Source organism: Oryza brachyantha, chromosome 6, assembly GCF_000231095.2.
Source record: "Oryza brachyantha chromosome 6, ObraRS2, whole genome shotgun sequence".
NCBI lineage: Eukaryota > Viridiplantae > Streptophyta > Magnoliopsida > Poales > Poaceae > Oryza > Oryza brachyantha.
This window is the reverse complement of record NC_023168.2, coordinates 13261190-13278088: the sequence shown is the minus strand read 5'-3', so window position 1 is coordinate 13278088 and position 16899 is coordinate 13261190. Positions and strand designations below refer to the sequence as shown.

Below are 16899 nucleotides of genomic sequence, written 5' to 3'. Positions count from 1 at the left end.
GGCTAGAGCCAACGGGCAGAGATGGTGCTATCGACCGCAACAAGGTGGATAACTCTCCCGGTGGCAAGAAGGCGGGCGACGAGAGTCGGCGGGTGGAGGTGGACGGTGGAAGGCAGACGATGGGAGCCGATGAGGGAAGGCGGCAACAACCTTGTTCCTCCACTGCGCCTTTTTCCTCCACCACATCTCCATCTGTAGCTCAAGGCGGCAGCAACACAGTCAGCAATAGGAAGGTGGGTAGCTAGAGATAATGGGTGGAGTCAGCGACGCTCTTGATAGCAAGAAGGCAAATGATGGGAGTTTGCGGCAATCTCATTCCTCCACGGCATCGGCGGCAGGGTTCGGACAACGTTATTGTTGCTCTCTAGGGAAGGGCACGGGGAAGGAAAGAGGGACAAAACGGTGGGAGTAGTGATGGGATCCACCTTTGGCAAGTGCACAAGGCTAGCTACATTTGGCCATTGAGAAGGTAGGTTTGGCCATCCACATGGTTGGACCACTTAGAGCAAACCCAGTAGCTCATACATTCTATCATCCATATTAAAAGTAGATGATATGAAAAGAAAAACAGGCTCCAGCAGATCATGTATCCCTTCGTGCAAAAATAGATGGCCATCCAAATTGAAGAGAGGTGATGTGATTATGGCTACTACGGATACAACCATTGCTCACTTCAAGATCAAGATGTTTAAGTGCTGGAATCTGATTCGGCCACCCACTACATTGCTGTATTCAAACGACCACCAAATTTATATACGAATTCCATTTTGGCCCCGTGTGTATTTGATGGAAATCAATTGGAGTCCTCTTTCTAATGGATCTAGCCTCATATCTAAATTCCATCTTGTTTGGTCGTAATCGGAAAAACAAGGTGGTGCGTCATCTATATTGTGCCAATAGGCTTGTAACTTTGTCTAAGACCCGGCCAACGAGGGGCCCAAGTGGGGTGTGCCCCAACCTAGGGGAGCACGACCCTAGAGACCCATAGGACGTACTCCTACTCCTATAAATAGTTAGTTATCCCTTTAGGGTTGTTCGGGTTTTGATTAATTGAAAGTTTAGCCATTGTTACTTCCATGTAATTATACATCCGGCCAGGATTCATGGTTACATGTTCGGAACCCCACCTTATTAGCTGTATCGTTTATCTTGACACTAAATTCTTATGTGCAATTTAAATTGTTTTTATCTTGTTCTTACTTAGTCTCGATTGCTTGGAGGAATAGAGTTAATTTGCACCGGCAAGATCAACAATCTCAGGAGAGGCGTATTGGTCGCTAAGGCGCAACACAACAATGTCTAATACGGTTGTAGTCGACCAACAACTTCTTTCCTCAAATAGTAGTTATCCAACTCACCGAAACGGGCCACCCCTGCACATATCACGAGGTCATCTCTAAATTTGAATGTTCTCTCTCCTCCATACATATTTCAACATCCAATTACAAGAGAAGAGAGCAATATCAATATGAGAGTATCAACATGAGAGTAGGTGATTACAAAATATTAATAAAATAAATATAGATGGTATATTATGAATGATCTCTTAGAGTACAAGATAATATGAATGGAGAATATTTTTTAGATGATCATCCAAATGACCATACAGATGATCATATATGCATAAGCTGTTGGGTTTGCTCTTAGGCAACAAGTCCATTGGAGCTTGTATTTGTCTTCCAATTGCCAATTTTGTCCTCGAAAGCCAACTAGCAAGGCTAATAGCGATCCACTAAGAGCAACTCCAATAGCCTTGCTATATGTAGGGATGAAAACAGCTTGGAAATAGAGAAACCACCTTTAACATTTCCATTTTCATATTTTTTCGGAACCGAAACCGGAACCGGAAACCCCGGATACGGTATTAGAATCAGACAATATCGAAAACGAAAACGGAGCAGATACAAAGCGGACTGAATACGGTATCGAAAATTTATCGGAATATAAAAATGCTTCAAAATGAGTATGAAAATCTTCTCTTAAACAACATATCATATTCTCAAAAGAACCAAAAGAAAAACACATCATAAATTCTAAAATACCACGTGTCACAGTAACATTCATGATTCATATTTATATGGGAGAATAAGGCCTTGTTTAGTTCCCAAATTTTTTTTCCAAAAACATCACATCGAATCTTTAGACAACTAAATAAAGCATTAAACATAGATGAACCAAAAAACTAATTATACAGTTATATAAGAAATCGTGAGACGAATTTTTTAAGACTAATTAGCGCATGATTAGCCATAAGTGCTACAGTAACCAACATGTGTTAATGATGGATTAATTAGACTCAAAAGATTCGTCTCGCGGTTTCTAGGTGGAATCTGAAATTTGTTTTGTAATTAAACTACGTTTAATACTTCAAATATGTGTTCAAAACTTAATGTGATATTTTTTTAAAAAAATTTTGCAACCTAAACAACCCCTAAAAGTGGACATGACCTGGAGGCGGCGTCGGGGGCCGAAGGGCGTCCATGGCCGGCGCTGGCGACGGGGGCCGGTGGATGGAGTAGAGGCGGCGTCGGGACCGACACCTACGGGGCGGAGCGAGATCTCGCCGGCGCCGGGGCTGAAGAGGGCAGCGGGGTTGCAGTGGGAGGGGGCGGCGGGGCTGGAAACGGGCGACGAGCCGATGCGGCTGGAAGCGGGCAGCGACGCTGGCGACGCGGGGCAGCATCGCTGCAGCCCCCTCCACTTGCACGCACGGGTGCAGTCGCCGGTCTGCCGCCTCCCGCCCCGGTGAGTGCCTGCGACCCTGGTCGAGTGGTGCGGTGGTTGGTGGCTAGGCTGCCAGCTGGCCAGCCACTCTCGGGTCGCCTAGGCCGATTTGAAATTTGGGCTGGGCTACTTTCATTAATTTAGATGATGTTACTTTTCGGAATTCCGAAAATTTTTCCCGAAATTTTTCGACCGATTCCACGTTCCGCCGGATATTACGCTTACCGCGTATCCGTTTTCGTTTCTGAAAAAAATTCCGATTCTGATACCGTTTTCAAAAATTTCTAAAAAAATTCCGACCGATTGGTGCCGTATCCGAAAATCGGTCCGGATTCCGGAAAAATTCCGAACCGTTTTCACCCCTAGCTATATGTCTCTCCAGGCTTCAATTTGGCAAACTTGAAACAAAGTTTGACTTCAACATATTGCCTTATCATCAAGTTGTTGTCTTGTTGAACTTGTCCACTCGCTAGATTTAGTAATACAGAAGCAAGCCATCCAGCTTGCCAAACATGGATCCCATCACCTCTCCCCCCTCAACCACCCACCGGTCTCTTTAGTGACATGTGTGATCTAGTAAATTTGAAGAGTAGCATATGGAGAGACCATTGGAAATTCAGAAACATGAAAAAAAAAATCTTCTTATCAAGCTTGCAAAATGGATAAAAAGACAGTAAGATTTAGAGAGCCGGTTGAAGTTGCTCTAACTCACTTGATTTTCTGGCCCCACTAACCTGTCAAACCCACTTTGATTATCCAATTTACAAAACGTGGGTTGATGCAGCAGACCTGCGTTGTCCACTCGTCTAGCGGCATCGCAACAACCCACCTCGTCAGTTCGTCATCGCACGTAGCTTCTCCACGAGGAGAGAGGTACTCAGGCCTCGTTTAGTTCCTAATTTTTTTTTAAAAATATCATATCGAATTTTTGGACACCTAAATAAGGCATTAAATATAGATGAACTAAAAAACTAATTGCACAGTTATGAAAGAAATCTTGAGACGAATCTTTTGAGCCTAATTAGTCTATGATTAGCTATAAGTGCTACAGTAACCAACATGCGCTAATGATAGATTAATTAGGCTCAAAAGATTCGTCTCACGGTCTCTAGGCTAACCGTGAAATTCGTTTTTTCATTCGTGTCCGAAAACTCCTTCCAATATCCGATCAAACGTTGCATATGATGTTTTTGCAAAAAAAAAATTTGGCAACTAAACACCACCTCACCAAATATACTAGTCGATGACGTAAATTAACCTGCAGATCTGTTTGCAATTAATTTAACACCATTCAATTTTGAATTTTCTAGAGCAACGTTGGTTTGCGTAGTGCTGCTTGAACATAATGCCCTAATGCTCGTGCATCATTTTACGATCAATGCACGCACGCTCTTTATAGCACCTAGCTAGTGAAATCAAATTATTAAATTAATCAACATGAGAGTAGCTTATGTAAAAAGCTCCTTGTTTATCCTAAGAATTTCTAATAGACCCTTCGACCACCTGACAGCTAGTAACAGTCAAATTGAGATGATGATACACGGAGTTGTTGAAAGTCTTGTAGTTCGATTGTTGCCGCAACAGAAAATTTGTAAATATAAAATTGCTGAAGCATATTACACCTTCATTGAATTTTATCAATTGCAGTGTACAGGTATTTGGCCAGCATAAAAAGCATTAGTTGGATTCTTTTCTAAATCCACAAATGTTCTAAGTACCCAAAGAGACTTATTATGTATGAGAAGTATTACCAAATCTCATACCTTAATAATAGATAAAAATATATGTAGTGCGGAGTAGTATCCAAATAAGCTTATCTTGAATTTCTCTATTGTGCTTTATGCATTATAACTTTTTGATATTTACATTCTTCATATATATTGCCCATGCTGATGAAAATACGAGACGATTGTTAAGTCATACTTATCTCACCAGCACATGCAATGCACTATCTTTATCAATTGGCAATTCTGTTAATTTAAATATTCTGTGCCGCCCATCATCAATGTACAGTGTGGTACAGTACACCATCAGACGCCATACTCAAGTCCATATAATCTAACCTCTATTATTGTTTAGATATCACTCGGTCGTGTTTGAATTCAAGGACTTTATTTAGCCTCTTATCACGTCAGATGTTTAGACGTTAATTAGAAGTATTAAATATAAACTGATAATAAAACTAATTATATAAATAAAAGCTATTTTATTACATAAATTTTTAAGCCTAATTAATCTATGGTTAGCAAATGTTTACTGTAGCATCACATTCCCTAATCATGGATTAATAGGCTCAATAGATTCGTCTCGCGAAATAGTCTAGAGTATGAGGTTGATTTATTAATAGTGTATATTTAATACTTCTAATTAGAAAAAAGTCAGAGTGAAAGAAACACCCCGTTACTTGCATGACATCTGACATGTGAATAGCTTGATGAGAAACACCCCATCCTGTAGGAATTAAATTCAAGATTTAATTTGGTCCCAATGAACGTGGAAATGCATTGATAACTTGATGAGATATGGGTTTTGTGATAACATTCTTTATATGTATTAGAGCAGGTATAATAGCAGGTTATAAGTCAACTATAAACATATTTTAAAGAGGTAAAAGAGAAGAGAATAATAGTGAACTACTAATTTATAGCCAGCTGTCGCACGGGCTCCAAGACGCAGCGTGTGTATAACATGTGAAACCGTGTATTAATACTTTGTAGGTAACTATTGTATGAAATGGCTATTAGATTGACTATAGATTAATTGGAGCTAAGAGTTGGCTATACCGTTGAACTTGCTGTAAGAGCAAGTTCAATAGTATAGCCAACTGTTGGCTCTAAATTATCTATAACTAACTTAATAGCCAATACATACAATAACATATACTACACAACTAATTTCCGGTCTCACCTGTCATACACATGTGTTTTGGAGTCCGTGCTGCGGCTGGCTATAAACTAGTAATCCGTTGCCCTTCTCTCCCTCTTATCTTCTTAAAATATGCTTATAGCTAGCTTATAGCCTGCTATTGCACCTGCTCTTAGGTCAATCTCATTGGGAATTTCATGGACAATAAATAGAGTGTCATGTAGACATTTTTGATGATGTGGCAAAATATTAATGAAGAGAGAGATAAAATGAGTTTCATTAAGATGAAACCTTCTATACACTGTTACCTAGACAACTTGTGTCTTGAATGTAATCTAGGAATCAACAATAGATGAAACCATGCATTGAGAGATGGGTGTTTTATCCTAGTTTTAAACTTTTTAGATGACACGTCACTCTAGGTAATCGTGTCCATAAAACTTACATTAAGAGTAAGTATAATAGCAGGCTATAAGCTAGCTATATGCTTATGTGGAGGAGAAAGGGATGAGAGAGAATGTAAGCAGACTATAAGCTTGTAGCTAGCTCGGACATAGGAACCAAGAAACTCTATGAGAGTGACACGTAGGTCCTGCATTAATGACGAAGAGCTAACTATTATATTATATGGATGGACTAAAAAAAGTTATAAGAAGTCTTATAGCCAGCTTATTGACTATATTATTAGTTTTTCTCTGAGAATGACCTTGTATACAATTGCTGCCCCCAATCAAAGGCGAGGAGAAGGATCGTTGGGACGTGTGATCAGTACGTCTTGAGCTGTGATTGATTGGCCGGTTGGAAGGTGGAATGGAGCACCCCCATCCTTACTCGCCGGCGGACCTGCGCCTCCCCGGCTTTGTGCCTCTCCAGCTTTCCCAGATGGAAATCCTCCTCCCCTACCTCATCATCTCCATTGTGATCATCGTCGCCGTCTGGCTCATCTCCGGTACCTGCAACCTGCCCGGTCAATCTCATTGCAATCTCCACTTCATTTCCCGTTTTCGCTTCTGCTTTTGCTTAAGTTAAAATTTAATAAATTTTTAACCTTATTTTGAGTTTTTTAATTATAGTTTATTTTCTAGTTTTTTTTGCTTTTATATTGCTACGTATATAAAAATTTTATCCAAAAACTATTTTTCGTCTGCAAATATATCATTTGGTTTTCTCTCCATCGATCCCCAAAGCTGATATCTTTGTGTATGTCATGATGCTTGTTGATTGGTTCGGCAGCTATTGTCATGCCTCTAGTAGTCTCTATACATTATCAGCTTGATCACACCATTAATGGCTGTGCCATGCTTGTGCTTTGCTCTTTAGGCTACTAATTAATCTGTGGCTCGTGTGGATATATATGGCTGTTAACTTTGCAGGAATGTATGGAGGCAGGCTATCCAAGACCGACCGCTGGCTCATGTGCTGGTTTGTCTACACCGGTCTCACCCACATAATCACCGAGGGAGCCTTCGTCTTCTCCCCTAGGTTTTTCAGCAATCAGAACCCCTCTTTCTTCGATGAACTCTGTATGTTCTTCTACCGCTGCTTACTTACCCTGTCCTTGATATCATTTGTGTTTTCTTGTATTTTTTGGATGTGCAAATTAATGTCATCAGCCTTGATCAGGGAAGGAGTTCGGCAAAGGCGACTCCAGATGTGTCGCCAGAGACCCTGCAGCTGTTACAGTTTCAGGAATCAATGTGTTGTTGGCTGGTCCTGCATCACTCCTTGCTGTGTATGGTTTCTCCTCATTTGATCTAACTAGAAGAATGCCCATGTGTTGTTACGAAATTAAAATAGCCACATCAGTTCAATGCGAATTTTTTTAAACATTTTTAATAAATAATTATTACTAAATCTCAAGAGAAAATATTTTCACCGTATGAATGTTTGGCCACGCCATCAACATTGGCATGACAATACAAGATTGCCACACAAAGTATTTGGTATGGTAGTTTTGCACGTCACCGACGGTGTGACATATTTGTCTTGCAACGTCACACTGACCAGCTTGCGTGGCAGCGGTGTTAAGGTTCATAAAGTGAAAATATTTTCTATTGATGTTTAGTAATAAAATTATTTATTAAAAAGTTTAAAAAACAAAAAAAATTAAGCTAGACAATGTACATCCTGTATTTCCATGGAGCTTGTAGAAGACCTTTTTTTTTCAGTGTTTCCGCGTGTTGTTTTTCTATTGTTTCTACCTGACAAAAGGTTTGCTTCTTGCAGCTATGCCATCGCATCCCAAAAGGCCTACAGCCATACCATCCAGTTCACTGTTTCTCTCTGTGAGCTCTACGGGATGTTGGTCTACTACGCCACAGCATACCTGGATGGCTTCAACTTCTGGGTTAGTCCGTTCTACTTCTGGGCTTATTTCGTTGGCGCAAACAGTTCGTGGGTTGTGATGCCAACTCTCGTTACCCTAAGGAGCTTTAAGAAGATTTATGCAGCGTTTCAAGTTGAAAAGATGAAGACTACATAGGCATATGGTTGTGCCACAGCTTGGCTGGAATTAATACACATTTGTAGTACTGTGGACGACATCATTAGTTTGTTCCTCCTGTTGAAACCCTTGTATTACTGAAAAGCTGCATCCTACTGCCTCTGTTTTATAATGAAAGATATTGGACTTATTTTGGTTGAAACGTTTGACCATTTGTTTTATTCAAAAATTTAGTACAAATATAAAAAATGATAAGACATGCTTAAAGTTCTTTTAATAATAAAGTAAGTCACAAGCAAAATAAATGACATTTCCATAATTTTTTAAATAAGACAAATGGTCAAACATTATAAGAAAAAAATCAAACATCTTGCATTATAAAACGGAGTACTATATTATTAATTGTTGATGACTTTACGAAGCTATGTCTTGCTGTAAAAGTTTGGTCTTAGCTAGTTCGCCTAAGGCCGTGTTCGTTGGATAAGAGTAAGTTAACTTATTCTAACGCGGAAAACATAGTAATAGATTAGTGCATGATTAATTAATTATTAAAAGATATAAATAGATTAATATAATTTTTTAAAATAACTTTTCTATAGAAAATTTTTGCAAAACATACACCGTTTAGCAGATCGGAAAACATACGCGTAGAAAACGAAAACGAGAGGGATAAGTTATCTAGCAGGGGGCAACGAACGCAGCCTAAAACAGGTTTGCTGTGCTCTCCACTGAATAAATAAAATGGTAATGTTTTCCCATTGGAAGATTTTGCATTGATCATTGAATGGGCTAGCTAGTAGCTATTCCGGCCAGTCGCTCCATGGCTATTGGGCCATCTCTCTGATCAACCAGCTATAGAGTCCAGTGACGGCCAGGCTTGCATGCTGGGCTCAAAACTATACGTGGGATGGTGATTATATGAACTAGTTGATACCCCACGTGTTACTGCGGGCATATTAGAAATTTTAAAATCTGAACGCTAATATGAACTATTGGCATGCGTGTAGTTTTAGATTCGTAATGAGAACCATAACATCAGTTAAGAATTTAAATTTAAAATGAATTATAAACACAATGAACAAATACATGTCATATCAAATGAAGCACGTATAAAAGACAGTGTAAAGACATAATTTAATAGTAATATGCAAATATATAAGGTGCATTATTTTATTGATTACATCAACTAGTAGAAAGGTAGTGATAACTGAAGCTAGACTGAAATAGAAGGTATGTATCTAATAATATAAGTATTAAATCTATCTGTTGGTATCTCCATTGATGAAATTACGGATGGATTGGAACCAAATGTATAGTTTTGTCTCCATGGTGGGCATTTCGGCTGAAAAGGATGGGTGGATCTAATGGGCTGAAATCCATGTACACGTGGCGACAGATCCAAAGCTAATCAGTTTTGAGGACAGCTATAATTTCATGATGATGTGGTCTTCTAGGAATCCAATTTTATGAGTGAACTATATAGGAACAGAGGATATGAGTAGCAAAAAATAGACCTAGATCCGAAGACCATGTTATAAAAATAGAGGCATCATAAAGACATAGATTTCCAGTGAAAATCCTTACGGGAAAAAAGCACATAAGCCAATTAACAAAAATCACTATAAGGAATTGGTACAAAACGCATAAAAAGTAAAAATGAGAACGTCTTATCTTTCCATGTGGTTTATAAGATTATATAAGGGGGAAATAGTGGTACGAAGAGGAAAAATCTAATTTTGAGTAGCATATTAAAAAAGGGAGTGCTACAATACGGGATCCAATTTTAAAACGTGATATTTCTAACGAGGTATCAAACACGATACCTAATCGGAACCAAATCTGATAGTGGAAACGAGATGACTCCGACGAGGTAGGTATCATATCCGATACTGAAAACGAGATGATTCCGACGAGGTATCAAACATGATACTTCATCGGTACTAGATATCATACTGAAACGGGATAATTTCGACGAGGTATCAAACATGATACCGCTCCAGTACCAGGTTATACTGGTGCGATAACATCTGATACTCGGTTAGTATCATCCAAAATCTGCTGAATCCTTGGGTTGTTAGAGTGAATGGAGTGCATCGTCACCGTCGTCATCATTGACCGCCGCTGGCTGCTCTCGGCTATCGTCGTCACCTGTCATCGTCACCTCAGTCATTGCCGTTGCCACCACCGCAACCCGGTTCAAGATGCACAAGCTAAGTGGGAAGAACAGGCACGGAGCTGCAGGCCCAGTTCAAGGACCTCAAGGCAGAGCTCTCCCACCTCCGCGTCGTTAAGGTCACAGGCGGTACCCCCAACAAGCTCTCCAAGATGTGAGCCCTTCTCCTTTTCCCCTCCCCCTCTCTCTCGCTTGCGCTCTTGCTGACGTGTGGTTGGTTTCTTTTGGGTGGATGCAGCAAGGTGGTGTGCACCTCGATCGCACGTGAGCTGACAGTGATCTCACAGAAGCAGAAGGCGACGACGGAAGGAGGGGGAGGGGCAGTCATCTAACCGCAGAAGTAGAAAACGTCGTCGCCATCTAACCGCATTCGCTGTAGTCGGATCCCGTGTATTTCTGATTAAAAAAAGGTCTAATTTCACTGACGTGTAAAAAAATAAAGTTCTCTTATGTACTAAGCATTCACATGTGGTCTATCAGGTATCTGCGTAGCAGCAGACTTGAGCAAGCCAACGGTGGTCGTTGAGTTGGAGGAGATGTCGACTGAAGTGGTTGTATTGTTGTGTCTAGCTAGTAGCTGAGAGCAATCTAGGGACGGTTGAAACATGAATCCACTGTAGCGGGGGGGGGGGGGGGGGGGGGTGAATCCCAGACCACGCTGCCCTGCCACAAATTCCGGTGCCCGACCCGTCTACCTGCAAGCCCCCGGACTTTTCCCCCGTGTCATCGATCGCCCGATCCAGCGGAGCTTGCCACGCTGTCCCACACCCGCTGCCCATGCTCCTGTTAGAATCCATTCGGACCATCTAGGGTTCTAGCTCTAGTTGGGTTTTCTCTATTGCATCGATGAATGGGATCACACGGTATAGCAACAATGGAATTAGGGTTTTAGGTACCGACCAGTGAAGCCGCTTGCGGAGGAAGAGGAAGATCCGGCCATCGTCTTCGTTGTTCGGTCCAGCTTGGGGCTGATGGCAAGGACGACCGTCGTGGGCGATCGTTGCGAGCTCTGGCGAGGTCGAGGCGCACTGGTGGCGTATCCCGTCACTGGCTATGCCTCCCTTGATCGGATTAGGGTTTGTGGGTGGAGTGGTGGCGGCAGTGAACCTCGTATCACGTACCCAGCTAGCCTCCACCCCCTGTTTATATATGGCGCAGGGTGACGGGGCCCACCAGCCCATTGGGCTGGGCGTCCCCAATCAGGGCACGGTCAAGGTTGCCCTTTAGCCGTTGGGCTAAAGGGCTGGAGATCAATTCCAACATTCTCCCCCTTGATCTCACTATTTTTTTTAGTCTTTTTCTATTCCATCACAGAGTTGCACATAGAGCATGTTTCATCGTCTCAGTTAATTACCGATAGATTCCACAGCCACTATATACATCTCCATTCAGAAACAGATACTTTACTTTTGGGCCATATAGTCCAGGATTCATAAGGCTTCCCGTAAACGCATGCCGGCCATATAGTCCAGGATTCATAAGGCTTCCCGTAAACGCATGCCGGCTACATGTTCCTTAAACACGTTGGGTGATAGGCCTTTCGTGAGCAGATCCGCGAGCATTTTATCTGTTCTATTTGTGCTCGGGACTGATTGTTTGATCCTGGACTTTGTCTTTTACAACATAGTACTTTATGTCAATGTGTTTGGCAGCACCACTTGACTGATTGTTGTGAGCATACATTACTGCGGATTCATTGTCACAGTATAACTTTAGTGGTTTTTCAATACTGTTAACCACCTTTAAACCGGGTATGAATTTTTTTAAGCCAGTTCACCTGCCCTGTTGCCTTATAGCATGCTATAAACTCGGCATACATTGTAGACCCTGCGGTGATCGTCTGTTTTGAGCTTTTCCATGAAATAGAGCTCCTCCTGCAAGAGTAAACACGTATCCCGATGTTGACTTTGTATTATCTGTTGCAAAGTCAGAATTAGAGTACCCCACTACCTGGAGCGATTCTGATCTTCTGTAAGATAGCATGAGGCCTTTTGTTCCTTGCAAATAACGCAAGACTTTCTTTACTAATTTCCAGTGCTCTAGGCCTAGATTACTCTGAAATCTGCCAAGTAACCCGGTAACAAATGCAAGTCAGGTCGTGTGCACACTTGCGCGTACTATAGGCTTCCTACAACTAACGCATAAGGCTTTGTTTTCATTTGATTGAGCTCATATTGATTTCTGGGACACTGTGATGCCCATACTTTTCGCCTTTTACCACAGGAGCAGGTGAAGAACTACAGTTGGACATGTTGAATTTCTTCAACACCTTTTCTATATATGTCTTTTGGGAAAGTCCCAATGCGTATTTTCTTCTATCTCGGTGAATCTTTATGCCCAAAACATATGAAGCTTCACCGAGGTCTTTCATGTCAAAATTTGATGACAAGAATTTCTTTGTTTCATGCAGTAGACTGACATCATTACTAGCTAGTAAAATGTCATCCACATACAGAATCAGGAAAATAAATCTCTCATTCTTAAACTTTGAATAAATACAGTAGTCCTCAACATTCTCTTGGAACCCAAATTTCTTTATTGTCCCATCAAACTTCAAGTACCATTGTCTCAAAGCTTGCTTTAATCCATAAATTGATCTCTTCAATCGGCATCCTATACTTTCATTTCCTTTTATGACAAAACCTTTTGGTTGTGCCATATATACTTTTTCCTCCAAATCACTATTTAGAAATGTCGTTTTTACATCTATATGATGTAATTCCAAATCATAATGTGCCACCAATGTCATTATAATTCTGAAGGAATCTTTACACGAGACTAGAGAAAATGTCTCGTTATAATCAATTCCTTCTCTTTGCGTGAAACCTTTTGCCACAAGTCGCGCCTTAAACTTTTCTATATTCCCTCTAGAGTCATATTTGGTTTTGTAGACCCATTTAGAGCCTACTGTTTTGGCTCATTTAGGAATTTGTTTTAAATCCCAGACATCATTTAATTTCATTAATTTCATTTCATCTTTCACGACTTCCAACCATTCAGATGAGTGGGAGCTTCTCATGGCATCTTCATACGAGATGGGATCATCCTGCATATGGGACTCTTCTATATTATAAACTTCATAGTCATCACGAATAGCCGATCTTCTTACTCTTTCAGACCTTCTAGGGGCCTCCTGTTCTGGCACATTATCTGTTCGAGGCTGTTGAGGCTCCTCCTCTAGTGTGGCACTAGTTTCTGTCAAATCCTATATGACAGGTTCCTCACTTTCGTTCATTGTTGCCACAGGAGGGGTAACAACAGGAGTTGGTACCACAACGTCAAACGGAATTGACGGTGTTGGCCCGACATCAGCAGGTAGAGAGAAGAAAGGTTCTTGACTCGACAGAGCGGGTTCTGACACCCGCCTCTCCTCAAGATCAATCTCTCGAACTACCGAGCTCCCCATAATCATCTCGTCTTCCAAGAAGATAGCGTGTCTCGTTTCTACAAACATTGTATAATTGTCGGGACAATAGAAACGATAACCCTTTGATCTTTCAGGATAGCCAATAAAATGGCAGCTCACTGTCTTTGGGTCCAACTTCCCAATGGTTGGGTTAAATACTTTAGCCTCTGCAGGACTACCCCACACACGAAGGTGAGCTAGCGAGGGTATTCTTCTTGTCCATAGCTCATACGGTGTTTTGGGCACCGATTTGCTTGGAACTCTATTGACAATATGAATGACGATTTTTAACGCCTCCATCCATAACCCCAATGGTAGGTTGGAATAGCTCATCATACTACGCACCATATCCATGAGGGTACGGTTACGCCTTTCAGCTACTTCATTCTGTTGAGGTTCCCTCGGTGTAGAGTACTCGGCTACAATTCCATTTTCTAATAAGAACCTTGCAAAAGGTCTAGGGACTTGCCCATATGGCGTGTGTCGACCATAGTACTGCCCCCACGGTCAGACCTTACTACTTTAATCTTTTTGTCATGCTGATTTTCAACTTCAGCCTTAAAGATCTTAAATTTATCCAAAGCTTCTGATCTTTCTTTAATTGGATAAATATAACCATAGCGGGAGTAATCATCTGTGAATGTTATGAATGAGTCATAGCCATCCACGCTTTTCACAGGAAATGGACCACAAATGTCTGTATGAATGACCTCTAAGTTTCGCGTGGAACGAGTTGCACCCTTTTTGATGCTCTTTACAAATTTGCCTTTAATGCAATCTATGCATTGTTCTAGGTCTGAGAACTCCAATGGAGGAAGAATCTCATTCTTAACTAGTCTCTCAGTTCTCCCCCTCGAAATATGGCCTAAACAATAGTGCCATAATTTCGATGAGACATTAGGGGTTCTCTTTTTTTTCTTATTTTCTGTTGTTGACGAGAACACAACATTCACACTTTCAGATAGAGATAACAAATAAAGCTCGTCTTGCAACATAGCAAGACCAATGCGTTCATTATTACACCATATTTCGCATTTGCCATCTCCAAAGCGGCAATGATATCCATCCAAATTCATTGGCTTCAACTTGGAAGCCATGTCTCATCCTAAGGATGTGATCTCTTATACCACCTCTACGGTACTTCTCTGTCACAAGCTGCTCTATCAGCTGTGTCACAAAAATCTTTGAAGAACCTTTATTCTTTCAAGGTACTGTGAGGCGGTGTCAGAGTCTGAGATTGAGCCCAATATGAATGGCTCAATCGTGTCCTTTATCACAGCTAAACATTTCTTATTGGCTAAGGCCCACTTTATATGTTCTATATCATATGACATAACAAGGGGAGCATGGTCCCTCTCTCTTTTTTGCTAGTCCACATCTGACTCATCTGCGCATCTGACTAGTGCAGTAGACTCTATAGGATATGGGTAGTTAATACCCGGTCCACATCTCCCAAGATAAAAACAAGGTCGTGTTTTCTTTTCCTTTCAGCGTAGTCGTTTCCTTTTAGGGTTGGTATGTCTCTTATGCAACACATCAAGGAGTAGTCAACAGTAACAATTATGTATGGTGAAAACAAAATCAACGATAAAATATTATGCATTAGGCCTAAGTTAGTGGTGGATAAAATTAGGCATAACACATGGAACCATAACTGTAATATTATGATTAAAACGTTGGTCAAAATCAAATATCACAGCACATAATCAATGTCCCAAAATTAAATTCTCCCGTTGGTTCGAAATTTAATTTTGGAAACAGTAACTTTCATCAATTTTAATCAGTTTGCAGCGGAAATTCAATTAAATACACCGTAAAAACTATTCGCAGCGGAAAAAACAATTATATATCCTCTAAACAATTTTCACATTGGTTCAAATTGCTTAGAAAAGATTCAAAATAAGCATTCAATAACTTTATCTATTTTGCAGCGGAAGAAACATTTAAGTATTCTCTACGCAATTATCACGTTGGGTCAAATTGCTTAGAAAAACACAAAATATTCAATGACTATAATTTAAATCGGCCCCGAGGTACCCATAATAGACCTTGTTATAGGGGAAAAGAGCTCGGCCCAACCGGCCTTTTCTCCCCGCGCGCGCGCCACCCCCCACATCCAGGCCGCAACCTGGGCCTGGGCCGGGAAAGTGGCCTCCCGCGCTCTCCCTCTTGGGCCAAAAGAGGCCCAGTCGTCCCCGGCCGTCCGATCTAGGGTTGGGGCGACCGGACGGCCAGCCGGCCGATTCGGGGTCAAAACCCCTGAGCTGTCGCCGCCCTCGGTCAAACCCTAACCCTAACTGTTCCCGTCTCTCTCGCGCGAGTGCTGCCGCGCCGAGCGGCGCTGGCGCCGCCGGCCGCCGTCGCGCCATGGCCGGCGAGCACGTGCCGCCGTGCGCCCTTCTTTTCCTCTTCTCTTCTTCTCCCCCGCCGACCTTTTCTTGCCTCTCACGACCATGTCCAGAGACCGGCGGCGACGGGAGATGGTGGCGCCGCCGCGGGCCCCCTCGCCGGCGCGCGCGCTCGCCTATGGGTGAACGCGCCGCCGTCGAGCGGCCTCACGGCGGCTCCCGACCAGAGCATGGCTCGGCCCGACGAAGACGGCGGCGCCTTTTGCCCCCTTCGACCCGGCGCTGCGGCCGATGTCGGCCACCTTCGAGTGCGCACCGGCAGTGAAGACGGAGGGACGACCGAGCGGCGTCAGCGACGACCGACGGCGGGGATGGAGGTTAGGGTTTCACCCCCCCCCCATCCATCTCTTTTCTTTGCCTTTTCTCTTTCGTTTTCTTTGAGGATCAAATCCTCTCTGTGATTTCAATCCCCGAACAGGACTAAACCCTAGAGAACCTTCGCTCTGATACCAATGTTAGAATCCATTCGGACCATCTAGGGTTCTAGCTCTAGTTGGGTTTTCTCTATTGTATCGATGAATGGGATCACACGGTATAGCAACAATGGAATTAGGGTTTCGGGTACCGACCAGTGAAGCCGCTTGCGGAGGAAGAGGAAGATCCGGCCATCGTCTTCGTTGTTCGGTCCAGTTTGGGCTGACGGCGAGGACGACCATAGTGGGCGATCGCTGCAAGCTCTGGCGAGGTCGAGGCGCACTGGTGGCGTATCCCGTCACTGGCTGCCCCTCCCTTGTTCGGATTAGGGTTTGTGGGTGGAGTGGTGGCGGCGGTGAACCTCGTATCACATACCCAGCCAGCCTCCACCCCCTGTTTATGTATGGCGCATGGTGACGGGCCCACCAGCCCATTGGGCTGGGCGCTCCCGATCAGGGCGCGATCA

General features: G+C 42.5%; 1 protein-coding gene across 1 annotated transcript; it reads left to right on the top strand.

The window, feature by feature from the left end:
* The first annotated feature begins 6388 nt into the window (after positions 1-6388).
* On the top strand, positions 6389-8225 carry LOC102721565 (probable 3-beta-hydroxysteroid-Delta(8),Delta(7)-isomerase). The gene is made up of 4 exons (XM_006656947.3): positions 6389-6538; positions 6963-7112; positions 7213-7321; positions 7816-8225. The coding sequence occupies exons 1-4, from the start codon at positions 6400-6402 to the stop codon at positions 8069-8071; spliced, it is 654 nt and encodes a 217-aa protein (XP_006657010.1). The 5' UTR covers positions 6389-6399; the 3' UTR covers positions 8072-8225.
* Positions 8226-16899: the final 8674 nt, after the last annotated feature.

Excerpts from the sequence above, each read along its gene's own strand:
- LOC102721565 (XM_006656947.3), top strand. The coding sequence starts at position 6,400 with ATGGAGCACCCCCATCCTTACTCGCCGGCGGACCTGCGCCTCCCCGGC. Across the intron at positions 6,539-6,962 it reads CGCCGTCTGGCTCATCTCCG|GAATGTATGGAGGCAGGCTA; the intron begins GTACCTGCAACC and ends TTAACTTTGCAG. Across the intron at positions 7,113-7,212 it reads CTCTTTCTTCGATGAACTCT|GGAAGGAGTTCGGCAAAGGC; the intron begins GTATGTTCTTCT and ends AGCCTTGATCAG.